At 32.6% G+C, this 16,484-nt stretch overlaps 1 protein-coding gene across 2 annotated transcripts; it reads left to right on the top strand.

Moving 5' to 3' along the window:
• Positions 1-3,425: 3,425 nt before the first annotated feature.
• On the top strand, positions 3,426-16,230 carry LOC100802614 (myosin-2). Of its 2 annotated transcripts, none has more exons than XM_006582130.4 (24): positions 3,426-4,377; positions 5,011-5,112; positions 5,214-5,357; positions 5,639-5,789; positions 5,891-5,918; positions 6,067-6,238; positions 6,382-6,445; positions 6,583-6,596; positions 6,686-6,770; positions 7,440-7,543; positions 7,651-7,786; positions 8,116-8,234; positions 8,541-8,693; positions 8,777-8,866; positions 9,526-9,603; positions 9,793-9,951; positions 10,549-10,704; positions 10,918-11,123; positions 11,198-11,333; positions 11,670-11,799; positions 12,118-12,228; positions 12,308-12,423; positions 13,920-14,135; positions 15,256-16,230. In XM_006582130.4, exons 1-24 carry the CDS (start codon positions 3,982-3,984, stop codon positions 15,715-15,717), a joined length of 3,528 nt encoding a protein of 1,175 aa, XP_006582193.1. In that variant the 5' UTR covers positions 3,426-3,981; the 3' UTR covers positions 15,718-16,230. The 2 variants fall into 2 exon arrangements, with proteins under 2 accessions (XP_006582193.1, XP_003526112.1); XM_003526064.4 differs by having other exon boundaries at positions 3,427-4,377; positions 13,923-14,135.
• The last annotated feature ends 254 nt before the right edge of the window (positions 16,231-16,484 follow it).

A 16,484-nucleotide genomic window follows, 5' to 3' on the forward strand; every position in this document is an offset into this window, starting at 1 on the left:
CATCTCGAATGTTTGGTGATAATTCATTAGCTAGGTTATTCTTTATGAAATTTTAGATGCAAAAACCTAATAAGAAATGGACAAGCGTGCCAACTGCGTGAATTATTCAAAACTCACTCTTACTGTACTAAGGTCACCGTCACTACTGAACTTTGACTTATTAATTAAAATTTTGAATAAATGAGAAAATGAGTGATATGAAGGGATTGAAATGAATTGGCACACGCTGTAATGTACTTTATATCAAGTATGAAATGAAGTTCAAAGTTTCAGGTAATGATGTGTATGGCCCTCAACGAAGTACTGAGCGTTAGTGGACAAAATTAAAAATATATACAATTGTTCATGTCATTTTCAATAAGACCACCAAGGTCCAAGGGCATATGGTTATCCTGTGTATTCCATGTAAAGTTCTGCATTAGGGTCTAAAATATAAATGTATTAACTAATTTACCCTTTCCGGATAATGCAAGCATGACTAGTATTTTTTGGTTTGCAATTATTGCAGGGACCAATAACCCCCCATTCCAAAATATTGGTCCTTCTTTGAAAAGTGGATCACTACATGAGAAAATATGAATCAAAAGAAAAGTATTTAAAGTTATACAACTGGATATATATATATATATATATATATATATATATATATATATATATATATATATATATATATATATATATATATATATATATTTAATTGAAGCAAATAAATCAAAATGTAAGTAACTTAGTTTTAGAAGAAAAGGGAATTTTAAAAACCGATTCGATCCATAACGAGGTAGTTGAAAATTAAAGACAAAAATTAAAATAAATAAAAATTAAAACATAATTAAAAATAAGCTTTTTAATTGCATTCTTAAAGTAAAAATATAAATAATTAAAAAAAATTAAAAATTTCAAATAAATAATTAAATAATAAATCATGATAAAATCGTATGTTATAAGAAAGAGGAAAATTAAAAAATCAAATTAAAAAATAAAAATTTAAATTTATAATCAAGTTCATAGGGTGATATTAGTAAATGACTATATTTAATTATAACAATTATTTAATGAAATAAATTTATATAAAGTATATTATATGCATTTAAATTACTTATTATATTTTTCTATAATTTTTCAAATAATTATTTTTCTAAAAAAATAAATAAACATACACTAAACATTATTTTGTTTCTAACTATAATCTTGATATAAAATAATCACTATCCAAAAGCAGTGATTAATTTTGATGGAAGACTGTAAACATACACTAGTAAATATTCCTCTCCCAACAAATTTCTATTTTGTTATTTACGTTCTAATATTCTAGATCCTTGGCTACGTATGTATTGCTTCACTTGCCGTCCAAGTAAAACTTGACATCATTATAGGTAGGAGAGGAAAGGAAATGACATTCTCGTATTTGTGGATTAGATTTACTATTTATTTATTCTATGCTGATTGCTGCAACCACTAATAACTTCATACTAAATTAGAGTGTTTTTTGTACTAGATATACATGGTGATTGAATCTTATCTCGAGTTCGATCAAAAGAATAATTAAACTCGTCAGTTAAACTAATTAAACGGCCAGGTCACCTATATTATAGTTTAGTATATACATACTTATTATTTATTTGAAGATCCGACGAAGAGAGTAAAAACGTGTAAAACTACAGCTATATTTGTTGACTATTTAAGCATTTGAAACAACACATAAAAATTAAACTAAAAATATTTGTTTTTCTATCTAAATGTGTGTTTTTCCTAAATTTTTTTTACTAACCATAACTTTTATACACACAATACAAGAGATAATTATATTTGAACCAAATAAGATTATTATGAATCTTAAAAGTCTTTTTCCAAACATTTAATACACTTGTATGTCAAAAGATTAAACTTAAAACTACTGCTTAAACTTAAACAATCAATACCAAATAATTTTTAAATAATATAGACTTATTGAACCTTTTTCTCTTTGAGATATTGTAATTGTGCTATTAGGTTTGAATTGCATAAATTAGATCCTTCAAAGTATTATAATTGTTATTTTTTGTTTATTTTTTAACAAATTTTGTTTATATAACACTAAATTATAACCTGATAACATAAATGTTATTTAATCCATGATGATGGGACTTATTTGTATTTTTAATCCCTCATAAGTCATGATTAGGAAACCTAAATACATATGTGTTTGATTGTGAGAAGAGAAAAAGAGAAAATGAAAGATAATAGGTTATAAAAGAAAAGAAGATAAATATGTAAGAAATGAGATATAATATGATAGAAATAGAAGTGATTTGGTTAAAAAAAATGATGAAAAAGAAGAAAAGTTTTTTAATTAAAGTGGTTGGGTAGGTAAATTTTTTTTTAATATTAAGTAAAAATATATTATTATTATGTAGTAGGAAAAGACTTACTTATTCTCCACATTGAATATCAAATCTCATGGACCAAAAATGTAATTAAACTTTGATGTTAACATGTGTTTGGATAATAAGTTAATTACTTAACATATGTTATCATCTAATGTCCTGTTAGAAAGTTTTATGAACATTCGGATAGTCAAAACAACCAAAATTGTATATTTATTTTTTTTAATTGATAAATACTAATTTATTGATTTTGTTAGAAATGTTAGGAAGAAATTGGAACCCTGGCCTCTTCCTTTACCCTTCTCCCTTAAGCCTTATAATTATAATATTTTAAGGATCTAATTTACACAATTAAAATTTGAGATAACAAAATATATTTGAGATATCTAGAAGATAAAAGTGCAATTAAACTTATAATATACTATATAATTATATTAGAAAATAAGAAAAATAAAATGACACGAGTGAACATGATAGCTAGTATTTATCACTCACATGATTTGTGTGTTTTTTTTTTTAAAAGTTAATCACAAATAGAAAGAAATTTTAATATCAGGATTAGGGTCAAGATTATTTTAGAAGTACTGTAATCACTAAGAAAGAGGTAGACCTAGTTTTGTAATTTGACCCACTTCCAGCTCATTTCATTTACCCAACACATCTGTCAGCTTTATTTACTCCACACTCACTCCAACACATCCACTCTATTTTCCCTTTAAAATATTCACAAATTTCATTTTCATTAAATAAATTAATCAATGAAAGAACCATTTTTGATGCATTTTTTTATTCGTGGCTAAAATAATATCCGTTCCGCTAGCAGATCCGAACAGTTTTCTGAACGTTTCAGTACTGAATTGACACCTCTCACCTGAAAGATTTGAATTTCTGGACACACAACAGAACAGCATCATCACCTACTACCACGACAAAAAAACACAATTTCAATTTCAAATTTATCTTATTTTATTTATATTTTATTTCATTTTTTTAGAAGAACAGCATCACACAAAAAAACCAATATGAAACCATTTTCTTTCTTTCTTTTTTGAATTTTCGTTTTAAAAATCACTCAACAGAAAAAAGAGGAAAATAACAGTACAACAACGACATCGACAACAGCAATTTTCACAAATTGTTCCTGGTTTTCGTTATCCCTTGTCTCTCCCTTTTTCTATCTGTCTTAAAAGCTTTATTTCTCTCACAAACACAACACAATACCTTAACCTCTTATTCTTCTTCTTCTTGTCACTATTCAAACCTCGCAACTAACGTTCCAGTTATAGAAACCCATGTTTCAGCTCTTCGATTTGTCAAGTGCCATTGTTGATTGATTCATCCAACGAGGTTCAAATTGAATCAAATTTTCACCCACCCTTGAAGTTCTCATCGTTTTATACAACCTTTTTTTTAATCTGTTGCATAAGTTTAAGGCGGGTTAACCAATAAAGGCAGTGTTTGTGGCCTGAAATATCAAAAGGGTGTCTTCAATTTCGCGGCTTTGGGCAATGCAGTGGCGAAACTCGAAGTGGGGGTGGTGAATTTTCAATTGGGTCGCTAATTTTGGATCAAAGTTGAGAAATTTCGGCGGTTTTCATTGGTGGGGGCGTGACCAATTATGGTGTTATCGGCTTCGCCATGTTCCTTGGCGAGAAGCTCGCTAGAGGAGATGCTCGATTCCCTTCGTCGGAGAGATGAGGAGGAGGAGAGGAAAAAGGACTCGCCGCCGGCGTTGCCCGCGAGGCCGGCCTCGCGGGCACGGCTTCCTCCGGCGCGGCGGTCGCTGCCGAACAACTTCAAGGTTAGCGGCAGCGAGCTCGCCGTCGCGCCAGAGCATGGAGCTGGGACTAACGGGGAGAATGATTTGGGGCAGAAAAGGAGAAGAAATGGTTTTGGGAGCAAGAGGGTGAATAAGGATGTGGAGTCTCCTTACGTGGAACTTTCTTCCAGTGATTCATCTGGGATGATTTGGGAATTGGAGGGTGATGATAGCGTTTCTTATTTCATCAAAAAGGTAACTGATAATTAAATTGGGAAAAATATTGATTGATTTCTGGTTTTTAAAGTTTTGAGGTGTGGTGTTGCATTATTATTAAAAGCTAAATGCATGTCCAGAAACAGTTGTTTCTAGATAAGTAACTGTTTATTTTTTGAAAGAGCTGGACAAGTTTATCAAAATGAGTGATTATTTCTCTAAATGATGTTGCATTGAAGGCTAAACATTATTTCTAGAGAAGTACTGCAATTGTTTAGTTTTTACTTTTTAAAAGACTTGAAGAATTTGATTAAAAAAAGTGATGTTTCTCTAAAATAATTTAAACCAATTGTTTTTTTTTTTAATCTTAGTTCTGTGCTTTTTTTTTTTCCTCTCTCTTTTGGTTTTTGATTAATTGCTTCTCGTTCTCCGGAGCCTTTCTATTGGTTAGTTGTTTTAAAAGGTTTTTTGATTGACATGTATTGAATTTCCTTTTAAAATTTACCCTGGAAGATAAATTTTTTGTTTGTGGCTATTTGTGTACTTAAAAGTCATGAAATGAGCTTTGTATTTGTTTTTGTCTTTTAGTGATTGGTATAGACTGAGCATTGTTAATGGTATGTCATTTGCTTTTCTGTTGAATTTGCTTTCGGGTTTTGGTTGTGTCTCCAGAAGCTTCGTGTTTGGTCTAGGCAACCAAGAGGTCAGTGGGAACTAGGAACGATACAGTCAACTTCAGGAGAGGAAGCATCCATTTCACTCTCAAATGGAAATGTAAGTTTCTACTCTTTTTGTATCTTTGAGAATTGAGAGATAATGTGTGATTTTGAGTATGCAAGGTGACAGGCTGTTTGTTCGATTAACGTGTTCTCCAGGTTATGAAAGTGGTCAGATCAGAGATTCTGCCAGCTAATCCTGATGTTTTGGAGGGTGCGGATGATCTTAATAAACTTTGTTATTTGAACGAGCCATCGGTTCTTCACAATCTGAAGTTAAGATATTCTCAAGGAATGATTTATGTATGTATGCCTGCTCTGGCTTTTTCTTTTGAGTACTGCTATATCCTCTTACAATATTTTCATAATAATCCTAATATATAAAGGAAGTATTAATTATTAAATGAAAAGTAAATGCATTTAATGTCTTGAAAACATAAAATACATTCTCATTACTTTCCTTATATAGTAAGTCAGAGGATTAATAGGAAGGTGTTGCAAGTGGGTTGTGAATTATTCTTTCCTTTTACTTGGATGATCATCTATATGCTCTCATGTGCTGCTTGTGTTTTCTGTGTGTGTAGAGTAAAGCAGGGCCAATTTTAATTGCACTCAATCCTTTCAAAGATCTTCAAACATATGGAAATGATTCTGTCTCAGCTTATAGGCAGAGAATTATTGATAGTCCTCATGTTTATGCTGTGGCAGATACGGCTTATAACAAGGTGATAAGAGGTGAATGAAATTCTCCCTTTCTCTTCCCTTCTTTGCAATCTTTGCATTCTACTTGAATGAGACATTTATAAAGGTTTTCTTTTTCTTTTTGTATCTTACAGATGAAGTAAATCAGTCCATTATCATAAGGTCAGCTCCTTACTGCATTTATGGGCTACATTTTGTGCATGACACTTAATATATGTTCCTAAACCAATATCATTGGATTTTCATAGTAGTAATAAGATACATTCACTGGTGTGCTTGTTAATAATCATTGTTAGAAATTTGTTCGCAGTGGCGAGAGTGGATCTGGGAAAACAGAAACAGCTAAAATTGCATTGCAGTACTTAGCTGCTCTTGGTGGTGGTGGAAGTTGTGCGATAGAAAATGAATTTCTTCAGATAAATCGTATACTAGAAGCTTTTGGGAATGCAAAAACATCTAGGAATAACAACTCTAGCAGATTTGTGAGTTTATGCTTTTCCCCCAGTATAATGAAACTTGTTTTTGCTATTGTTTTATTATTGATTATTGAAGGCTAGGCAGCACCTTTTTGGACCATGTTTAAAGGGTGAACAGTTTAATTGATATACATTTTAATTTGGTGCAGGGAAAGTTGATTGAAGTTCATTTCAGCTCCATGGGTAAAATATGTGGGGCTAAAATTCAAACCTGTAAGCTTTTTCAGACTATATATGTTATACAACAAATGTTTTTCTTTATGATCTCCATTTCTGTTGCATTTACTGAGTTGGCTTATTTTCATGGCTTTGTGTTTGTCATATGCCAACCCATATGCTAACTGGAACAGTAATGTTAGAAAAGGTAATTTGTGATTCTTTATTCGAGCTAAGAGTGGAATTGTTATGTTTGATTTTTGTCACTTCTGAAATAATCATGTCTGTTGTGAGCAGTCTAGAGTTGTTCAACTGGCCAATGGTGAGAGATCATATCACATATTTTATCAACTTTGTACTGGATCTTCATCTGGTCTTAAAGGTATATTTTCTAAGCAATCTATCAATTTGTTTGTATACATGTATACTTTTACATCACATAATCATTTCTTGTATGACATATTTGTTTTTCTATGTATGTGTTCTTTGCAATGTGTTGAAATGAAATGACATGTTAAAAGAAGAAAGAAATGAAATGAGAAAATCATAGTGAAGAAGCCCGCTCTTCTGTTCCTTCTGAAAGAATTGAAGTAATTTTTATCCCAAAAGTTCTCTGCTTGTGGTATCTTTTTTTTTTTTTTTTTTTTTTGAGTTTTACTTACCCTTATGTTACCATAGTGACAGTTGGCATGCTTATATCATAAGAACAATCCCCATCATTGGATTTTATCCTGTTTAGATACAACAGGATTATTCTATAAAAAAGCAACTATAAAATTAAGTCAGAAATCTAAGTTTTTATCTTTGTTTGGGGACCATCTATTTAAAATGTAAATGCAGAGTTTGATCCTTGCAATCTTATGAGTATATCTCTTCTGCACTTTCTGAATTCTGTAAACTAATTTTATACAGACATTTAGTTTTAATACACAGTAATTGGCATCAATTTCTGCCTTTAAAGTTACATTATCTTTGCAGTGTGTTTTCTTGATTGAACATAATTGAATTTGCAAATATTTTGACTCATGTAAAATTATTCTCTTTTCCTCAGAGAGACTGAATCTTAGAGCAGTCAGTGAATATAAATATCTAGTTCAGAGTGACTGCACGTTAATTGATGGTGTCAATGATGCTAACAACTTTCATCAGCTGATGGTATATCACTTGACAGTTAGTTTGGTTTACAATAAACTCTTTAACTTTGTTTTTGACCTCCCAAGATCTCATGTCATTTCCCCCCTGTGGCGTCTGCAATTTCCTAGAAAGCGCTGGATACTGTTCAAATTTGTAAAGAAGATCAAGAGATGATCTTTAAGATGCTCGCTGCAATACTATGGCTGGGAAATATATCATTCCAAGTAGACAGTGAAAATCACATTGAGGTTGTTGATGATGAAGGTAAGATTCAGAGTATATAGCAGTAGCATGCCTTTTGATGGACTATTTCCTCCTTAGGCTGTTTGTGTATGTTAATTTAGTGTCATTGAGTTCTCAAAGCAAACTGAGACTCACCTGGCTTCTTTGCAATGCGGTATACAGTACAGAAATAATATATATATATATATATATATATATATATATATATATATATATATATATTATTGTGTCATAAAGGAATTTCTAGCAGTTCAATTTGACTGACTGAAATAGTAACTCTCTAGATGGTATATATGAAATTTCACTTACAACTTATGAGTAAATTGAATTTATCTAATTCTTTTTTTCAGCTGTAACCAGTACTGCCCAGCTGATGGGTTGCAGTTCCCAGGAATTAATGACAGCATTATGTACCCTTAAAACTCAATTTGACGAGGATACTATTGCCAAAAATTTGACATTGAGGCAGGTGTGTTTATTATTTGAACATTTCATCGTTCTATTCTCTATGACTCAAAATGCTCTATTTTCAATATATATGCGTGGGTGGGGAATGGTATTAAGTGAGAGTGTGAGAAGTGAAAGGGGTTAATCTTGACCATACATCCATATATTGATGGTTGATTTTTTTTTTTTTAATGTTAAATCTAATCTTAAACCTTCCATTTTGGTTGTATGGTCATTGGTCACGACTCAAGAATCAAGATTAGCTCCTCTTACATTCTCACTTGATGTACTTTCATGTATGTTTATCTTTCTCACATTATTTGTTCAGGCAACTGAAAGAAGAGATGCAATTGCAAAATTCATCTATGCAAGCTTGTTTGACTGGCTTGTAGAACAAGTTAACAAGTCACTTGAAGTGGGTAAACCACATACTGGGAAATCCATAAGTATCCTTGATATTTATGGGTTTCAGACTTTCCAGGTGTGGAATTTGTATTAATGTGTTTATTTATGCTTCAAAGAATGTTTCATACGTACTAATAGTTTCTTGTATCACTTTTTCAGAAAAACAGCTTTGAACAGTTTTATATAAATTATGCCAATGAGAGGATTCAACAACATTTTAATCGGCATCTATTTAAACTTGAGCAGGAGGTCAGTAACCATGTTAAATGTTAATATTGCTGGGTATTTTGATGCCAATTGCCTTTAATTTGAATGAAATAGTGTAATATACAAATACAATAAAGCCTTATCCCACTAGGTGATGTCAGCTACATGGATCACATGATGCCATTCAGCACGGTTAACACCAAAGTTTCAGAAATATTATTGAGCCTTATTAGTGTAATATAATGAATTTTGTTGCTGCACATCATGTCTTTTAAGAATATGATATTACTGTGAATTCCTTGAAATTTCTTTCTTTACATTTAAATTTTTAATACTTCTATATTCTTTTGAAAAGAACAGATTTGGCCAAGACTTCCGTAAATTATTGTCAAATACTAATGCAAATAAGAACATATTTTGAACAGTGTAATTGGTATAATAGTTAAACATGTTGGCTCTGTAGTTGAAATACATTCATGGTTCTTAAATAGTGGTATGCTTTGTAAAAATTATAGTTTAATCAAAGGGCACATTTCAAAGAGTTAAAGTTGTTTCATACTATTGTTCTCAGAGTTGAAAAAGAATGCATTGAGAAAAGGTACTATTTTTTCTCATGCATAAGATTATCATCATATGCTAAGTGTGTATTCTTCACTAGGTTGATATTCATAACAAAAATTTTGCAATTTTAATTTTATCAGGACTATGAATTGGATGGTGTTGATTGGACTAAGGTAGATTTTGAGGATAATGAAGGGTGCTTGGATCTTTTTGAGAAGGTACTTATTTGATTTGGTTTTCTTAATGTTTTTGAGTTACTCCACTTTCTTGGGAAATTGGCCATTGTTATGGTTGTAGTTTTATTTGTGTCTACTTCCGGACACTTTGTTCAGGTCCCAATGTGGCTGTGCTCACAGCATTCTCTATTATTGGTGTAGTCAATATGTTCTCTGTTGCAAAATGTGCAGAAACCTCACGGTCTATTCTCTTTATTGGATGAGGAGTCAAATTTAGCCAAGGCTTCTGATTTAACATTTGCCAACAAACTTAGGCACCACCTGGGTGCTAATCCTTGCTTCAAAGGAGAAAGAGGCAGAGCTTTCCGTGTTCGTCATTATGCAGGGGAGGTTAGTTCTGGCTCATCATTTAGGGAGTTTTGGAAGTTTATTCTAACGAAATCTATTTCTTTTTAATTTTATATCTGAATTAGTACTTCAATTTACTTGTTTAAATTTTGCTTTCTTTTCCTCAAGATAGCATGTAAAAGACTAGAGTACAATGTATGGATTGTAGAAACCACAGTTTTAAGCTCTTGTATAATCTGGAGTGTAATCTTATCCAGCATGCGATTTGCAAAAGATCTCTGACCTCAGTCTCTGAATATGATCATTTAGTTGTTTCTAAACATTGTGTTTTGCTTTCTTCCTAATTCCTACTTCCTACCTTATAAGAAGTTTGATTTCTTTCTTTTCCTGCAATATAGTAACATGTCTAAATATTTGGTCCGTTACTTTACTTACTAGAAACAGTTTGATACAAATGTCATTCATATGCTATGCATACAATTATTCGTCTGACAAATGTTTTAAATCTGGACCTTGTATTGTTAAGTATCTGTGAGTAAATCCTTTCTAATTTTCTGTCTGAGCCACCTTTGGGTAGACTATGTATCATGGAAACCAATTTTGTTTGATGCACATTACTAACATCTGGATCTCTATCAGGTTCTGTATGATACAAATGACTTTCTGGAAAAAAATAGAGACACGTTGTCTTCTGATTCCATTCAATTCCTGTCATCCTGTAACTGTGAACTGCTGCAATTGCTTTCCAAAATGTTTAACCAGTCTCAAAAGCAGAGTGTTGCAACAAAGTTCAAGGTGATTTTGTAGCATTTCTTGAGATTCCCGAGCTTCATTAAGATTTCAAAAGAAATGATTATGACTTGTTATGGGAGATTTGAACATGATGATGGAAATGAACTATATTCTGAAAATTACATTATTGAATAAACATAGTACGGAAAGTATACAAAGAAATAATTGAAATGCGTATATTGAGGGAAATAAATCTAACTAGTTTCATACTTTTAGGTTCAATTGTTCAAGTTGATGCAGAAGTTGGAGAGCACCACACCTCACTTTATTCGCTGCATAAAGCCAAATAGTAAGGATCTTCCTGGAATTTTTGATGAAGGCCTTGTCCTACAACAGCTCAGGTGTTGTGAAGTTCTAGAAGTTGTTAGACTTTCAAGGGCTGGATATCCTATTCGAATGGGCCATCAAGAGTTTTCCAGAAGGTAATTGAGAAACTTCCCATGGTTTTTAGATTATCTTGAGTGATGGGCTGATTTCTGTTCCTTAATGTATCTAGGTATGGGTTTCTGCTTTCTGAGGCCAACATATCGCAAGATCCATTGAGCATCTCGGTTGCTGTTTTGCAAAAATTTTATATCCCTTATGAAATGTACCATGTTGGCTACACCAAATTGTATCTTCGAGCAGGGCAGGTATATGTCTAAAGTCCAAGTTTTCTGTGCAGGGGTAGAAGTCATACTTTATACTTTTTGTTTTCTTCCACTGCTTCTTGTTGGTTGGATTTATAACTACCTCTCCTTAGTTTGGCATTGGAATCATATTTCATGTTCAATTGCACTTTGAAGAGCTGTATGCCACTCAAAGTTTATCAACCATTTGTTTTTGCTAAATTATTATTTTCTGGTACATAAGTTAGTATCTTGTTTTTGAACCATGAATCCTTTGCGTAGCAGAATTTTAAATTATATTATGTTTTGGTTGAGTTTACATTGTGGTCTCTCTGACTTAGTTATTCTTGTGTTTTGTAGATTGATGCACTGGAGAATAAGAGAAAACAGGTTTTGCAGGGAATACTTGAGATTCAAAAATGCTTCCGTGGTCATCAAGCTCGTGGTTATTTCTGTGAACTTAAGAATGGAATGACAACATTACAATCATGTACAGCCAGTAACTATATAATTTTCATTTGGAGCTGAAGTATCAATTATTGTAGGCATTATGCACATTTTTCTTCATTTTAATGAAGATTTGTGAAGTAAATGTTTTCATAAAAATATAATGATAAATGAAATCTCAGTGCAATTTGGCTGGTACTTCCAAAATATTATTCAAAAACCTAATTGATGCTCTTTGAATTAAGAACTTTAGATGCCTAAATCAATGACTCAAATCATAAAATTTTCACAGCCTCTCTGGTGCTTATTTATAACCTTAGTTCTACTTTGTTTTTAAATTGCTATTTTTGTTGCATTGCAGTTATTCGTGGAGAAAATACAAGAAGGAGATATGGTGTTATGGTGAAGTCTTCAATAACAATTTATTCTAGAAAACTGGAGGAGATCCATGCAATCATACTATTACAATCTGGTTAGAATGATTCTGCTTTCTGTCAAAAGTTATTGGAGATGATGTTGATTTTCTTATCATCTGTTTCCTTTTCTTGCAGTAATTCGAGGTTGGCTGGTAAGAAGGGATGCTAGTCATGTAAATAGGTCTAAGAGATATCCTGAAAATGCTAAACCTAGGCGAAAGTCCTTTATGAAGATAATACCAGAAGTAAAGGTATTTTGCTGTGAACTTACATTAGTCTTGTTTTCTCCATGTCTTAGTTTAGATATCTCCATCTATGTGGTTATTTTTCAGTTGTATTACGTTAAAATGTAATTTTTCCCGTTCTTATTAATTCTCTCAGACGAAAACTTGTGATGATTTAGAGTTCGAAATCTAAATTCATGCAATTTTCTGTAAGTTTGAAATCAAGTACTTTAATACTCCACTGAGCATTCCATACCGCATGATGTAGGACTTAGACACCCCATAATACCCAAGTCCCAATCATATTCAGTTCATTTTAACCCACCAACCACTACTATTTCTTAGGCAAGTGTCTATGGGTGAGGGAAATTGGGATTACCAATGTTTTTTTAATGTATAAAAACAAGTTATACCTGTTTAAGATTCCTGTGATTGGTATGCACTGATTAAAATTAGCAAGAATGTATATTAGCAATGTTTGCTTAGCACATAAATTCTTTGATATTATGGGAGACACGAGAGTCACTTTTCGAGGGACACTTTTCAAATAACCAATTTGAAATTATGCCTGAGATGTCAACCATGGAGTTGATATACCTTTCGAGGGATTGGGTGCAAAGACATTGGAGGAAATTAAAAGATCTAAACATGTTTGCCATTGACTTAGAAAAGATTTATGATAGGGAGTCTTGTGGAAGGCATGGGAGAATAGGGGAGTTCGAGTTGCTTACATTCAGGCCATATGTCGCCAATGATATGTATGATGAGGTTAAACCAACATGCACACACACATGGTGTGGCCATGGAGGATTTCCCTATAACTATAGGTTTATACCAATGGTTAACCCTGTGCCTTATTCCTTTTATTTTGGTTTTGAATGTTCTTATTCATCATACCTAGGAGCTTGCGACCCAGTGCATGCTTTTTGCACATGATATATTTCTAATGGTAGAGTTGAGAGATTTGATTGATGGTAAACTAGAGTTATGGGGGAAGCTTAGGAATCACTTGGTTTCCATTTAAGTAGAAATAAAATGGAGTATACAGAATGCTTGTTCAATATCATACACACTAGCATTGGCTGAGGTAAAAATTGGAGATAATATGTCCCAAGTCACACAGTTTAGTTATCTTGGATTTATCAAACAAATGACAGAGGAAAAGAGATGCAAATCATAGGATTCTGAATAGGGTGGATTAATTTAGTTTATATATATATATATATATATATATTTTGGCACACAAATATGTTCTAAAAATATAAGTTCCTTTGAGCAAACTAGAGAAAGTTATGATTCAATTGTCTATAATAAATTTATAAATTTTCCCCTTAAGGAAGATTAAAAAACAAAGTTCGTTGTTTCCAGCTTTCACTGGTAAACAGCCAGATATAAAAATATTATGTCTTTGTTGTTGGTAATTGTTCTAACTATCATTTAAACCTTTTAGCTGAATGCTACCAAAAACTATTTTCATGGTGTGTTTCAAAACATAACAAACCCCACCCTCATTCTTGATTTAGCAGGACTTGTCCAAAGAGCCGGTTCAGAATCTGCTTTCAGCTTTAGCAGGACTCCAAAGGCGGGTTGACAAGGCTGATGCAATTGTGGAGCAAAAGGAAGAAGAAAATACTGAATTGAGGGAACAGCTAAGACAATCTGAGAGGAAGAGGATAGAATATGAGACAAAAATGAAATCAATGGAGGAGGCTTGGCAAAAACAGATGGCATCTTTGCAAGTAAGTTTTCAGTTCAGACTTCAGACAAATATTCAATTTTTGACATATGCATGTTATTGTAATGGATCATGGATGTAGTTCATTGGTCTGATAAAAAATTTTGACCAGTATATTAGTTTATTCTCGTGTAGTCTACATGAACAGTTTCATCCTATTTTGATAATAACCTTGGGAGAGAATCACACCCCAAAAAATAGTCATTGTAATTGAAGAGACCTAAGCCTTTCAAATCCCATGCTAGAATCCCATACTTCTGATATGGGACTCAACTCCCATATCAATTGGATCCTAACATTCCCTCAATTGAATAGCCAAATAACTTTTTATCAGAAAAAAACAAACCGAACTTCAATCACTTGTATCAGTTTTCTGAAAGAATTTTGATATCAAGTGGGGTTTAGCTTTGGGCCATGTTTTGTTGAGGGAGAGAAATAGAGTAGATGGAAATATAAGAGAGATAATTTGAAAAAGGAGAAATAGAGTAGAGATAAAATGATATGTTGTGTTGTCTGGTTTAAGAGGAATAGGTGAGAAAAGAGTAGAAATAATACTGAAAAGTTGTTTAGTATAGATGAGATAGGGATGGGAAAATTAAACAGATACACAAAAAGCCAATTTTTTGTCTCAAAAAATTGATTATTTTTGCCTAAATATAGCCTGATAACCAAAGAAAATTGTTTTTTTATTCCTAGAAATCAATTTCTCCACCCCCCCCCCCCCCCCACCTTCCCCCAACCAATAAATCCATTTCTTTTGTCTAAAAATCAATTTTTTCCCCAAAGAATTGTTCTTTTGACATAAAAAATCAATTTTACTGCAACTGGAAAGAGAAATTTTATGCTATGGGCCACCCAATTTGTAACTTTACTCTCTCCAAAATCATCGCAACCAAACTCGCATGCTTCATTTTCGTCTTCTGTCAATTAATTCTGTCTTGCAAAGCAAATACAGCCTTGAATTTGTCATTGCTATTAAGAAAAAAGTGTTCCTGATAAGTTAACGAGTCTGTTGGTTTTCTAATCTGCCACAATTTTTTTGTCCTTTTTACAAGTCATATGCACAAAGGTTTCATATCCAACTTAGAATTCTATAAAAGACTCTGATTTCTTTTTCAATGCAGATGAGTCTTGTTGCTGCTAGAAAGAGCCTTGCTCCTGAGAATGCTACAGTTCAGCCTGTAAGACGTGATTTTGTGTTGCCTCGTGGTTATGATTCTGAAGATGCTACTTCCATGGGATCTCAAACACCTGGTGGGAGCACACCAATGCTTTCTGGTAGTCTATCTGTCTCTGATGCTGGGAGACAGGTCAATGGTACTTTGACCACAGTTGGCAATCTGATGAAGGAATTCGAGCAGCAAAGACAGAACTTTGATGATGAAGTAAAAGCTTTGAATGAGGTTAAACCGGAGCAGTCTGCCAATATGAATTCCTTTGAAGAACTTCGGAAACTTAAACAGAAATTTGAGGGATGGAAGAATCAATACAAGGTTAGATTACGCGAGACTAAAACAAGGCTTTATAAATCAGAAACGGAAAAAAGTCGGCGATCATGGTGGGGGAAGTTCAGCTCAAAAGCATAATGGTATTCAGTTTTTAAACTCATTTGCTGAGAATAGTAATGCCGAAGAATCAGAAAAATTGGCAAAATGATTGTTGTCATGAACTGTTGTCCTTTTCGAGCTGTTGTTTCTATATCTCGCTGGAGCACTTATTAAAAGTGTTACCAATTTACTCATTGGTGAAGGGAAAGAAATTGTATATCTACCAATTTTGTTACATGTGGAAGTATGATAGGTTGTGCATAGTTGTAGACTCGTAAGATCGCACAGTTATATTGATTAGTCAATAGTTTGCTTTTGTATATTTTTTCACTTTCTTTTTTGTGGGGTGAAAAACAGTAATGGCTCATGTATATTCTATTGATGTGATCTAAATCTCAGTCTGAAGATATTAATAAGTAAGTTTTAATATCTTCAATGCTAAGGGAAATTTTTTTTCTGGCTGTTATGTTTGTGTCTATGACAACAGTTTTCTCTTGGTGTATTGGTTAAACAGATAATTGTTCAGTTAATAGAGATCTATATCTTTTCGCACGTGCATGTTGATCTTGGAATAATACATATTTTCCCACATAATATTGTCTGTAATTCCATGCGACTCAAATAGATGTATTTAGTAAATGTGTGCATCTGGCTTTATCCTTCTGTAGTCTATAACAGCAAGACCAATCCCATCTCTGCCGTTTGGTGGTGACAATCGATATTCAATTAATTCAAAAGATTATTTGGATGGGGAAAATTATTCTAAATACTTAAGTTTCAGGTTTTTTTTTCTTTTATATATACAA

The sequence above is a fragment of the Glycine max genome, chromosome 6, assembly GCF_000004515.6.
Source record: "Glycine max cultivar Williams 82 chromosome 6, Glycine_max_v4.0, whole genome shotgun sequence".
NCBI lineage: Eukaryota > Viridiplantae > Streptophyta > Magnoliopsida > Fabales > Fabaceae > Glycine > Glycine max.

Excerpts from the sequence above, each read along its gene's own strand:
- LOC100802614 (XM_006582130.4), top strand. The coding sequence starts at position 3,982 with ATGGTGTTATCGGCTTCGCCATGTTCCTTGGCGAGAAGCTCGCTAGAG. Across the intron at positions 6,771-7,439 it reads ATCTTCATCTGGTCTTAAAG|AGAGACTGAATCTTAGAGCA; the intron begins GTATATTTTCTA and ends TCTTTTCCTCAG. Across the intron at positions 12,229-12,307 it reads AATCATACTATTACAATCTG|TAATTCGAGGTTGGCTGGTA; the intron begins GTTAGAATGATT and ends CTTTTCTTGCAG.